At 44.4% G+C, this 13,760-nt stretch overlaps 1 protein-coding gene across 6 annotated transcripts in view; it reads right to left on the bottom strand.

Moving 5' to 3' along the window:
* The window catches only part of LOC147630196 (vacuolar fusion protein CCZ1 homolog), a 47,463-nt gene that overhangs the window by 19,807 nt on the left and 13,896 nt on the right, over window positions 1-13,760 (bottom strand). For all 6 annotated transcript variants that reach the window (XR_015267796.1, XR_015267795.1, XM_086811831.1 and 3 more), the window contains exons 4-5: window positions 11,606-11,789; window positions 11,381-11,490 (exon numbers count right to left, since the gene is read on the bottom strand). Coding sequence is in view for 4 of the 6 variants with exons in the window: in XM_086811831.1 (XP_086667957.1) it covers window positions 11,381-11,490; window positions 11,606-11,789 (294 nt within the window). In the remaining 2 variants the exon portion in view is untranslated. The remainder of the gene's footprint in view (window positions 1-11,380; window positions 11,491-11,605; window positions 11,790-13,760) is intronic.

The following is a 13,760-nucleotide window of genomic DNA, read 5'->3' as shown; positions in this document are numbered from 1 at the left end:
TATCAAATTTCACTTTTTGGCAAGTGATACATGCACGTACATGTTCCTCTATGTCCTTTTGTATTCCTGGCCAAAAGAAATACCGCTCGATCATGTGCGTAGTAGGCATTATGCCTCTATGACTAGTATATATGGAGAAGCATGGCATGCATCCAGAACCTTTTGCCTCATGGCAGACACCACACATCGGCATTATCTTTCATAAGATAACACACTTTGATGACATATGAAACATATGCATGACCAGACATCAAATCAGCCTAAATAGTGGCAAAATCAGCATCCATATGATACAAATCATGCATGGCAGACAAGTCCCCATGAGAGGCAACTGAGATAGCTACTACATACGGCTTTCGTAACAATGCATCTGCCAATACATTCTTCTTTCGTGGGGTGTACAAGATCTGAAATTAAAACATAGAGAGAAAATTGGCCATCCTCATATGCATTTATGACCAGATTTCCATACCAATGCATATGAATGCAGTATTGCAAACAATATGGTTGTCCATAAAAATTTGCAACTCACACTACCCTCTCAAGTGCCCAAGTTCCCTACCATCTTCTCTCTATTGTTCCATCAACACATAGTAGAGACAATCTGCAAGAGAGCATGTAGGACAAGAGAACACTACAAAGGGTATATGAACATGGAGTCCTGCTCCTCCCTCTCATAGCATTAAAGCTTACCAATTGCAAGTAGAGTCGATAACAGCAGAGATCTTCATGATGGAAGCATTTGGAGTGTTAAAACCTTCAATCTATCACGATTCTTCGCGACAAAATTTTTTAAGAGGATGAAGGGAACCCTGGGAAAGCTTTCTCTATGGTTCAACTTAAGAAAGAAAGGCTGAAATTAGGATTTTCAACGAAAAGACCAGAAATTACAGCAAATATAAGAGCTGTTTTGCTGAATTTCAGTCATTGGGAGTGTGTAGGAGAGTGAATACCACTTGGAAACACTCTTGGAAGCTTTGAAAACACACTAGCAAGCTTGGATATGTGTTGGGAAGCAGAAAGTGCAGAAAATACAGCCAAAAGAGCTCATGAAGGGAGGCGCCTACTTCTAGAGAGAGAGAGAAGAGAGATGATTAGATGTCCACCCTGGATGTTAGGTAGAGAGGACGAGTGACTTGTGGTGCAAGCTAGGATAGACCCACGGCTGGTTGCTCTCTTTGAACAAAGGGGATAAGGTCTGGGCGGTGGGCATTGAGCTATGTTCACCTCGGGACATCAATGTGTATGAACACAGGACTGGTCATAATTTCTAAGCGAGTTTTGTTCGCCCAATACTTATTGAAGTGTTTACACACTCACTTATAAATTAATGCTAGTTCCTTAGGCTAGGTTTTAACCAATATTTACCACCTATCACCTGCCACATAACCCTGTCAGCATGTAGTCTCACACCCACGGTTCACGGGCGGGCGTCCCCTTATCGTGAACTAGTCAAATGGTGGCATCCCATGTGCGATTGGCTAGATATGGGTTTCATCCAATCGCATCAGAGTGGAGACATGTAGAGCTCAGCACCTCTTTAGAGCCACGGAGCTCATACGAAGACCCGAGGAGGCGAGGATCTTTTGATTATGCCACAGAGAGGTTGAGATAGAGGAGCATTACATATGTCATTGCCCAGTATACTATGAGATCCGTGGGAGATTTCTCTATCTGTCCCATGAGGGATTTGGCCCACTCTCCAGGATCATTGAGTTCCCGGACTAGCATTGCCTAGGACTTTTCTTGTTCGAGCTCCGTAGACACAAGGACACTTGCTTGAGAGAGCTTTAGTCCTAGCCACTCCGACCCCTGCCTCGCCAACCAACCATCAACTGCTTCTTCTAGACCCAAGATGAGGAGGACACCCATACACTGGATCCCGTGGACCCACCTCGGGCTGCTGTAGACCCACCTTGCCCAAGAGCATTTACCCTGGACCGGGCCTCTACATTCTAGCATGCATGACACCCCTGGCCTCCTGTACGTCAGCCACAATCCCCTCATCAGCTCCAAATCCAGGACATGCTTCAACGCCATCAAGCTACCTTTCCACGTGACGTAGTTGAGGGAGACCTCTTGGCCATACTCATTAGCTGCATGCTTGATATTTTGGAAAGTGGTATACCATCTATTGGGAGGTGATGCTCCTCTCGTGTTACATGTTTGTGGTATTCCATGATTAGATATCCATGGACACTTTTGTATCACCCTAGTGAGATAGATTTGTTTTGTTTCAAAAAAAAAATCCATTGATTATTGTATCACTTCAGTCTCATAGGCCCATTAGGTCTTTCGCAAACTCTCTCTCTCTCTCTCTCTCTCAGGGATGGGTTTATACAGCGACCGCGGTATATATATGTATACATGCCACACAGCTCTCGCGTTGCTATTGGACAGCTACGAGTCTCATCACATTAGCTAGAGATAGAGGCTGGGAGAGCGGCACGGGTTCCCAGAGCCGAGTGGATATGCAGATTGTGCCGCGAGGAGGTGGAGACTGAGGATCACTTTGTATGTAGATGTAGAGCCCACCAGGGGGTCAGAGATAGTTATGCAGGATTGTTTGAGGAGCACTCTTCACTACATTAGTTGATGGAGGCCTCGGACCAGCGATTGTTTGGCAGACTACTACTAGAGCTTCATAGTTCTCGAGAGAGACTCCTCCAGACACCCGCTCCCACTAGGGGTGGGAGACAGTCCCAGCTCACAGATTTCTTCCAGAGAGCTATGCCGGTGCCAGCTGATGTACCACGTGGGGTGACCGCACAGAGAGCAGAGGAATTGAGAGCCAGGAGGAGACCACTTACACACCCAATATGAAATTGCCTTTTTCACAGATTCAATTGTCTTTAAAACTAGACACACCACTTACACACCCAATATGAAACTATAGTATCACTGATCATAATCCTCCAAAATATCGGGTTGAATCCTAATTTTCAATTTTTCCTTCATCGGTGTACCGATGGTATCATTGGCAACAACTAGAACGCTCACCACCTGTCCACTCAGGGGCCTTTTTTATAGTTCCTAGCTCATAGTAACCGGCAGTATTTTCACTTATAAAAATCAAAATGGAATCTCCGTTCAAGATCAGTAAGATCAACCAATAGATCCATATAGAAGAGCCATGAACTCATCCATTGAGGACCAGCAAGGTCAATCAACCAGATCCATGCCCAAATTCCGAAAACAACTCTTACTCCTTATTCCAATATCTTCCCCGACGCACGTGTGGATATCTTCGGCGACCCAGAGCCCGAACACCGTATGATCAGCACCCTCTAGGATCCTTCACTCACAGGTCACCTAGCGCTTCACTCATAGGCCGCTTCCTTGGTCCCTCATCCACTGTACCGGAAGCTCACCATTTAAATCGAACCGAGACTGATCAAGACCTCCGCTGACCTTGCTACGCGAGACATCCTCCGTTGACTCTCCGTCAGCTATTGCAACTTTATCAAATAGGTCTCCACGACCTCATTCACAAGACGGTCAAAATGCTTTCCCAGCATTTTTGACATAAAACAGTCATTTAAAAACAGGTAATAAATACAATTTCTATAACAAACTCTCGTCTTTCCACATTGTTCCACATCAATCCTCATTTATTTCATATGTATTCCCATTTTCATTAGCCAACACTCAAATCAACCAAAAGGCGTCTGAGCCAGACACGCTCAACTGTTGCTATTAAGCTGTCTTGGACTCAACTTCAAAGCTTGAAGTGGCCACTGCTGGTTGCTTCTTACTAAGACATGATATACATGAATCACCAAGACGAAAGCAAAAGCCACTAGTGGACACTTTGATGTTATAACATCCAATCTAGTCAAAATCACTTAACGCATGCAACTCTGAACCCCCCCCCCCTCCCCCGTGGGGATAGAACAATCCGAGGTGCTGAGTATCCTGCAAATAGCGGAAAACCCGCTTTGACAGCCTGCTAATGCCTGATACTTGGGCTATGCAAAAATCTATTGAGCTCGGACACCCCATACTAAATGTATAGCCTTCGTATTGCATAGATAGATCAAGCATCCAACAGCCTCCTAATATAATGTTTGATCAAAAGGCTCTCCTAAATCTTGAATGCTAAGACTAGGACCTATCTCCATGTGTTGCCACAGGCTTATAATCCTCAAGATTAAACCTCTTAAAAGCAATCTTTGAATGCATCATGATTCATGACAATCCCATCATCACCGTGTAAAAACTAAATGTCCAAATAATAGCGCAACGGGCCCAGATCTGACATCTCAAAAGAAGCTTATAATTCAGCCTAAAGACTGAAATCTTCTCAACATTGGGGCTTGTGAGTAGTATGTCATCAATATATAGAACGATGACCAGCGAATCCTAGTTAGTCTTCCTGACATAGAGGGTACTCTCTGTTGGACTCTTACAAATCCCATGTGCAACCAGTATGCATGTATCTTCTCATACCATGGGGTGTCTGCTTAAGGCTATACAAAGCTTTCTTTTAACGGCTTCCTAACCCTTCTGAACAAAACCATGAGACTAAGATACATAGGCATGTGTAGCTTTATGATAAAAAAACGTGCTTGTGGCCAAGAGCCTATGGGGTTTTGTGAGCGGGGATGATACCCGTCCTGTAGACATTGCGCCTAGCATGCCTCAAAGAGGTGATGGGTAAGGTGGTGAGGAGGCCCAAGCCCAACCTGCAACACCTGATGTGCTCTCACAGCAGCAAAGAAGATGGGATGCGAGACATGCACAGGCCATGTCCTCAATTTCTTCATCGTTTAAGAGGTCGATTATACCTGATATCCACTCTTGCAGGATGTCAAAGCATGTTTGGGATACTTTGGAGGCCATGTACTAGGCCAAGAATGAGGCCAAGGTCATGTATTTGAAAAGATAGCTTGATGGTATGCGTATGAATGAGGGCGACCAGGATCTACGACACTTAACTCTTTGCATGAGACATACTTGAGCTTCCACACGTCGCTCAACCTATCTATGAGGGGAAACCCTAACCCACTCACATTCAAGAATTGGTGGGGCTTTTGTTGCATGAAGAACAGACAAGGAAGAACATCATGTCTATGGGTACACGCATAGTTGCAAGCATTCGTTGCATTCGTGCATTCACATTCCAGCTTGCCAAGTTTGCTAAAGAATGCTTCAAACCTTGGCATAGATGCATTCGTGACATTTACTAGATGGCCAATTTCCAAAAGAAAACCATCTCGATAGACTAACATCTCAAATTTGGGGCTTTTTTGGGAGAGTTTCAAATTTCAAAAATATCAATAGACACTCTACCTAAAGGTTGTAGGCTCTAGGCTATAGTGGGCTACGGTTGTGGGGTACATCACACACCTTCAAGCTTCTTCACAATGTTGAAAGGTGAATGGCGATTGTACTCCTTGCATCGCACTTTACTTGAGTGTGATTCCCAACATTCAACAATGTTTTAATTTGGTGAGCTTTGATGAGCCATGCCACCCAATGTTTAGTATTTACACGCTACCCAAGAAAAACCTAAAACATGGCTGGCCATTCAAATTTTTAAGTTGCAAAAAAGTCAAGTTTGCAAGGTGTTGCAAATGTGAGAATGTAGCAAACATTTGCAAACCTATGCAAACGAGAATGTTTGCAACTATGGGTACACGTGGCCATGATCACGCATTTGCAACACATAAAGGCAAAGGCTGAACAACCGCTACTATGTCGATTCTCTTGTACAAGGGAACATCCCCTTAGAAGGATTATGTAATCAATGATGTATGTAGGTTGTCACCTCATAGGGACACTTGGCATCTTGACGTGACATGTGGCATGTGTGGTCGCAACATATGCACACACCTCTTGTAAAGGTTGCCTCTCCTATAAAGAGGATCAAATCTAATAATCAAATATGCTTATCCCTTCATCTCCAATTAACTCTTGTATTAATCATGTGCTGGTCATCATCTTGACTCTTCCTCTCTCTCTCTCTTTGGTCGTGCCTCACCTCTCTATGTACAAATCCTGCAACTGAACCCTTCAATCCTCTCTCTATCTCTCTATTAGGTGTCACAATTGGTATCGTAGCTTGATCCATAGAAATTTGGGAGCTTGATTCGTGGAAGTTCGTGGTGGAGAGACGCGAGAGTGTGCGAGTCATCATCTCCTAGGCAATTACATTTTAAGACGTTTTAGTAAGTGAAGCAAGGTCACCATACGTGCATTGCTTTTGTCTAGAGGATCTGTCAGAAGCTCCATCAGTCAACGATTCTACTTACCTTCGTTCGCTCATCGTTTACTGTTAGTACCATGTCGCTACTTCCATCGTGCAGGCCTGAAGTGTGGCATCACTGCACAGTCTTCTACCAATGCCAGCAGCTGCCCGCCTTGCAGCCGCATGTCTCCTATCCAGGAGAATGTGTGTAAACAGCCCTTCAAAAGGCTTAGATGTGTGTAACTGTGTCATAGTGTGTGAACCCACCCTTATATGGATAAGGGTGCATTAAATAAGGGTCAAAGGGTTTGACATATTGAAAGGGCGATATATGCAAAGGCCTTGTACTTCATTTTATACAATCAATCAATCAAATCCTGATCATCATCCTTGTCGTGCAATCACACCTCTCTTTAGCATCTCTCTCGTTCTTTCATTCTCTCTCTCTCTCTCTCCATCATAACCATGGCTACCTCCTTCGAGCCACCATAGCAAGCAAGCTATACAAACAATTGGTATCAGAACGAGGTACTTCACGTGCAGACCAACCGCCCCCTATCCAGGCTACCTTCTACCCACTACTGCCTTTTCCGTAGCTAGCTCCTGCCAGAAAACCCTAAGTCGGCCTTTGTTGCCTTCATTGACGTCCTAACGCACCTTCTATCACCTCTGGTCCATCTGCACGCAGTCTTCTGTGGCTGCCTCTAGATAGCGTGCCTACACCAGCCAACACCACATGTACCTATAAATGCCACATGCCTCTCAGTTTCGGATGTAGCATAGTTCTATCTAGTCAATTCCATCACTGAGCTTACTGACACCGAGCTCCGTCGGCTATTTCCGTCTGGTGTCTCCCGACAACTAGCACTCACAGCATGCCTTCTCTACCTTCGTTGGCCCTGCCTGCTATCGCATCTGGTCTCCTCGGGCGTGTTCGACTAGAACCTCTGCCAACTGGCCATTGAGGCTTTTTAAAGCCTTAATATATTAAGGCTATTAAGCCTTAGCACTAAGGCTTATTAAAGCCATTGTATAAGGCTTATTAAGCCTTCGAAGTAGCTTGCCAGTCCCCGTCAGAGCCCACTCGCCAGCTTGTGAACCTACCTTAGCTCGACCTGCAGCAGCGACCAGCTCCTCGGCCTATCATCAACATCTTCATCATCAACTGAAAATCCTGACTGCCTATCATCAGCAACTAAAAATCCTAACTGCCAAAAAAAAAAATTCCAGATTTGGGGATTTTCAAAATCAGGGGTTTCTCTAAAAATCAAAGAAATTGACCTAATTGAAGCCTGCAATAAACGAAAAAATTGGGGCCTTTTTGTAAAAATCAGCCCTCAACATCGAGACTGAAGCCCCTGCAACAACATTATGGCTCTATCAACCACTGCAATCGACGGGTTCTCTGGTGCTGGGTTTCCTACCTGGTAGACCAAGATGCCACTTCTCTTGATGAGGGAGGGCGTTTGGAGCATAATCTCTGAAGATGACGAATACCCAGGAGCCAACGAGCCAGAAAAGGAGGAGCTGTGGCAACAACGCAACAACATAGCTATTGCACTAATCGGCCTCAGTTTGGCAAACACTCTTGTTCATCACATAGACTTCACGCAAACTGCCAAGCAAATTTGGGACAAACTGGAGACTCTTTTCGGTAACAAAATCACTAATTCTAAGGTTTTCTTGGGGTTGAAGTTCGATGATTTGAAAATGCTAGATAATGAAGAATTACGTGATCACCTTGCCAAGTTCTACTCACTAGTTCAACAGCTCACTAGCCTTAAGTGTGAGCCTCATGATGAGGACAAGGTGGCAGTTCTCACCAAAAGTATGCAAGATGTTACCCGATTTCAACAAACCATCGAAGTCATGCATATAGCTTCAACATCATTTGAAGATATGGTAGCCTTGCTTCTTGAAAAAGACAGAAGAAACAAGGAAAGTCAAGCAAGCAACAGTGTACACTGTAAACTATGACAAAGCTTTTATGGGAGAATAGAAGTGGAGGACCAACAAGAAGATTCAGTGCAGGTACTGCAAGAGAATGGGGCATAAGGAGGCCAATCGCTTTAAAAAGCTGGAGAAAGAGCAAGAGAAACACCACACAAATCTTGCTGCTGAAGATGAAGAGGAGCACATATTTGCAGCAACGGCCCAAGTCTCCCTCGACGAGGTAGATGATGAGTGGGCATTCTAGCTGCCTTTATCAATGTGTGTATCAAATAAGGGTTCTCTACCCTGGGTAGTCCCCCTAAAATTTGATTGTATCTATGTGTGTTTGCCTTCAGTTATAAAAGGCTTCCTTTTTTCTCTCTATCCCAGTTAGGAACCAAGGGGGTGACTAAGTGCTAGCCTCGCTACCTCGGTCTTACCCTAACTACCATGGGATGGGAGGTGCAGATGGTGAGGTAGGGTGGATGGGGTAGGTGGTAGCAACTTCTTTTGCCTTCGGGTCTCACCACCTTTGCTCCAAAGGGGGGATTGTTGGGATATATCGGTGCCTCAATGTGTGTGAATAGCCCCTCAAAAGGCTTAGATGTGTGTAAGTGTGTCATAGTGTGTGAACCCACCCTTATATGGATAAGGGTGCATTAAATAAGGGTCAAAGGGTTTGGCATATTGAAAGGGCTATATATGCAAAGGCCTTGTACTTCATTTTATACAATCAATCAATCAAATCTTGATCATCATCCTTGTTGTGCAATCACACCTCTCTTTAGCATCTCTCTCATTCTCTCTCCTTCCATCATAACCATGGCTACCTCCTTTGAACCACCATAGCAAGCAGGCTGCACCAACATAGCTCCACCCAATCGCCATCATCCCGCACTGCACCGCCCAGTTCTTGTTGTCGTGTGCCTCCTGTGTGCAGAGCTGTTGCCACCTGTCACCTATAGTGTGCTACCTTCAGCCACTAGTCTGCCACAACTGCAAATGAGAGGGAAGAGACACAATCTCAGTTGTTCGTCCATCAGGCCACGCTGCTCTGCTCAAGCCCACTTATGCAGCATAGTAGTTCTTGTATACCGGCAGCAGAATATATGTTCGCCAGCTGGGTGGGCTCAACATCGTGTTTGGGGGTTCTGTGCTTTGGGGTTCTCTGACAAAGGCATAACATGTCGACATGTCAGCTCATCAAAGTACAGAGACAGTCAAAGTAAATATCAGCATCATTCAGTTCATACAAAGAGGTAACTGATTTGGGGATTTTCAAGCTTACATCATTTTTTTCAAAAATCAAAGCTTCTATTCTGTAATATTTGGGGATTCTTATTAAGAAGGTGGGAAATCTGAAGTGGAAGCATCCGATGCTATAGGCACTCTAGTATTTGTGCAAACTCTAGGCACTCCCGTCCTTGTGCACATTTCTCGGAGCCTTGTTCTGTTCACTCAAGTATACACCTTGTTCTGTTCACTCAAGTATACACCTTGTTTTGGCGATCACATCTTGCATCCCACCTAATCTCGGTGCCTTGTGTGCACACTCTCGTATCTCTTTCCTTCTCTTCCTTTCCCAAGAGCTCACATCATCCAAGGGAGCTTCACACACTGCACCCTATCCTCTCTAAAGACAAAGGCAAAGTCGGCTCACCACAGGGTGACACCAAGAAGAAGAAAGGAAAGTGTCACTATTGCCACAAGCCTGGGCAATATATTGAAGAGTGTCGGAAAAAACTTGCCGAGCTTAAAGCTAACGAAGGTTCTGCAAACACTGCATCTATACCTCCGACGACAAGAAGCACCAGCCAGAGGAAACAGCAAGCCTAGTTGAAGAAGATTGGACCTTCCAGCCACATTATTACCATGAGGGGGATTGTTAGATATTAATGGTAATTAATGTGGGAATAAACACAGTGCTAGGTGGTGGTGTAAACTAGCATTGTAATGCTATTTAAGTAAAGCGGTTCTAGTGTGTGTGAACAACCGCTAGTATGTGGATTCTCTTGGGAACAGCCCTAGAAGGATTATGTAATCAATGATGTATGTAGGTGACACCTCATAGGGACACTTGGCAACTTTATGTGACATGTGGCATGTGTGGTGGCAACATATACACACACCTTGTAAAGGTTGCCTCTCCTATAAAGAGGATCCAATCTAATAATCAAATATGCATCCCACCACGAATCTTCCTAATCCCTTAATCCCCAATTAACTCTTGTATTAATCATGTGATGGTCGTCATCTTGACTCTTCCTCTCTCTCTAGTCGTGCCTCACCCTTTCTATGTACAGGACCTACAGCTGAACCCTTCAATCATCTCCCTATCTCTGTCAAGTGTAACAGGTATCATCGGCATGTGAGAGGTACTCAACAGTGAGTCCCTCGTGATCTTAGGCTCGCCCATTACGGCCAAAAAGCCCCTTTCTATGTACAGGACCTACAGCTGAACCCTTCAATCATCTCCCTATCTCTGTCAAGTGTAACAGGTATCATCGGCATGTGAGAGGTACTCAACAGTGAGTCCCTCGTGATCTTAGGCTCGCCCATTACGGCCAAAAAGCCCCTCCTTCACCTTAAAGACGGCATTGGACCGGAATTAATCAACCCAAGTAGCCAAGAACCGATCTGCCATATGTAGACAATACTTGTGCTGCTGTTAATAATCATAATTAGGTTTTCGAAACAGATGGCAAGCTAGCCAGTTGTCAAGGAGGTTTAAAAGACCCCCGCAGTGCCAGACCCAAAGCTAGACCAAGAACGCCAAGAGTAGCTACTCCTATCATAAGCATTTTTATAATTGAAGTATAGCTATGGCAAGAAATGCTTACAGGAGAAAATCTCGTTCCTTTATCTATACACCCCATAGTGGTAGGTATGTATGTATGTATAGTACACGTATTGTACAAGTACTGAATGTACTAATCAGATCTCTCATATCCTCCACACTTGAGAGCACGATTGTTGGCTCCCAAGATGCATACGGGCTGTACTGTATGAAGTCCGCATTTACAAGGCATACAGGCAGCAAGGAGGAGGTGTACCAAGTGGTCCATGCAAAAGCTTTTGCAATGTACATCCAATCAGGCCAGTATATTGCATAAAATACTTCAGTAAGCCCCATTTGATAATATTGTACTAGCCGCAGCTTCACTTTTGTGAGCGCGTGTAAAGATCTACAGAGTGAAAACCTCAAGAAAGCTAGCAGTAGTATAAAATGGTAAACCCATGCCAACTGATAGTTCTCACCTGCACCTCAAGGGCAGTGTTACGCTCCAAAGCAATCATTTGAATTGTTCCTCTCTCCTGGAGGCCTTCTTGGATGGAGGGCATCATCATTTTTTTCCCAGCCATAAAATCTTTAACCAAAAAATTTAATCAGGAACCATGCAAGACCACTTGACTTAATACTATTTGAAGCATTAAAAAAACAGAGACATTATGTGTTGATAAGGCTAGTCAATATAACAATACCTGACAGATAGTCCGGGAAAAATGCATGCAAACAGCTTCTTGCAATGTCTCCGGTTGGATTCCTCAACAGCAGGGCTCTAACTGAGCCATAAAACAAGGTGAACAGGCCATGTGCCTCCTTCAGCACAGCTTGCAATGCACTGGTTCTTCCAAGCTCACCACTTTCTTTCCTCTTTTCCAACACCTGGTTCAAAAAACAGCTCTGCTTTGTGAGACCTATAATAGCTTTAAAAAAGTAATATTTCACAGATGCATGTGCGTGTGGTGCACGTGTGTGTGCACGCAAGCTGCATACAAAGAACAAACACCTCAAAGGTGATCAAAACCTAAACATGAGGTTAACAACATTACAGAAGATGCCACAATAGACTCAATACTCAAAAGTGAAAACCAAGTGCAACCTTGAGTTCATAAGACCATAAAATCAGTGACTCGGCAATGCAATGCGTGGACGAAGTGCCATGAGCATACAGCCAATTTAAACAGAAAATGTGTTCCATGTATCTTTGAAACAAGAAAGGTCGTTCCATGAAATGGATCCTGATTTTTTTAATGATTTTTTTAAAGGTCCAAACCTTATGGCTTTGCACCTTCGTTTTGTCTTGGACTTCTCGACTGACATGACTGCCATGCAGCCCATGGACCTAAATTTCTCTCTTTCTCATCTGAATTTAGCCAGTGTTTGATACTGTACCTCCAGCCCACCTTCATATGGGGGGACATATTTCTATATGAGTCAGCCACAAGGAGGGTTGTGGCACTAGGAGTCCTATCAGCGGAGGCCATTGGGCATGATTGGATGAAGCTGACTCTATTGACAGGTTGGGTGGCGTGGACCAACTGGCAGACATATTGGTCCCCATCCTCCTCTATGCAGATGACATAGTGCTCATTTCAGATTCAGCAGCGGGACTGCAGAGACATGTCACGTGCATCCCACGCTTGGATGCCATGTGGACATGACTGCACACATAAAGTGCAAGACGTGAGGCCAGGCACTCAGCATTTTGTGAGCCCTTGCCCAGGGACAAGTTGACGGTGTACCACCAAGGGTGGTCAAGTCGTGCAAGTTCTGCACCGAATATGTAACCCACATGCAAGATGTAATGGTGTACAAGAAAATCCAGAGATTTATTAGACTAAGAGCGGGTGCCCAGACCAGAAGTCAAGAGTCTACAGGTCAAGGTCAGCACGAAGATTGCGTGTGAATCCATAGGTCCCATAGTAATAGCAGTTACCTTCAAACCTACCCCCGAAGATGCAGTTCTACTGGGACCTTTTTTGGGGGGTCACAAAGGATGGCTTCATTGAGACCTGGATAAGTGGAGTGTGAATGTTATACCCAATGTACAGGGTAATGATGCACGTGATTTTATGCAAGGTTTGGGGAAGTTAGAGGATCAAACAGCTTTATTCCTTTTTGATAATGCCTCTACAGATAATTTTATATCCATTCAGATGGCTACTGTTCTTGGGCTAAAGCCCAAGGAATTGGGCATGGACTTTCATGCAGTTGCTGCCTTTGAGGGCAAGGAAGTCAAAGTCACTCCCATCATCGGAAAGCTTCGCATACAGATTCAAGAATATTTGGATCATGAAGACTTTCTGGTAGCACCGCTTACGGGATGTGATGTGATACTTGGGATGTCATGGCATTATCGTTTGGATCCCAAGATTTTGCACAAAAAAAAGAAAGTAATGTTTACCCATAGAGATAGGGCAATTTGTATTGATGCGGGTACCACTGGGAGTACCATACCCGTTGTAAGCCACGTTTCTATTTCCAAGGCAATAAAGAAATCAACTTGTTCTTACTTGGCCTTTGTACGTGATAATGTTAAGCATGATGCTCTAACTCCATAATCCCTGGTAGCTCTCCTCCTAACCGACCTCCGTATAGGGTGAGTGCTGCCCAATAGGAGGAAATTATGACTCAAGTGAATGATCTTCTTGAGAAGGGATTGATTAGGCCAAGTTCTTCGCCTTATTGTTCTCCAGTTTTACTTGTGCGGAAAAAGGATGGGTCATACAGAATGTGTGTTGAATCTTGATTATACGGCCCTTAACAAGATTACCATCAAGAACAGGTTTTTGATTCCTAGAATCAATGTCATTCTTGACAAGCTTGAGGGGGCTGCTTGTTTCAATCACATTG

This window comes from Cibotium barometz, chromosome 17 (assembly GCF_041138505.1).
Source record: "Cibotium barometz isolate CiBa-2024 chromosome 17, ASM4113850v1, whole genome shotgun sequence".
In the NCBI taxonomy this organism is placed as follows: Eukaryota; Viridiplantae; Streptophyta; class Polypodiopsida; order Cyatheales; family Cibotiaceae; genus Cibotium; species Cibotium barometz.
Note: the sequence above shows the minus strand (reverse complement) of the source record. Positions and strands in the feature narration are given on the sequence as shown.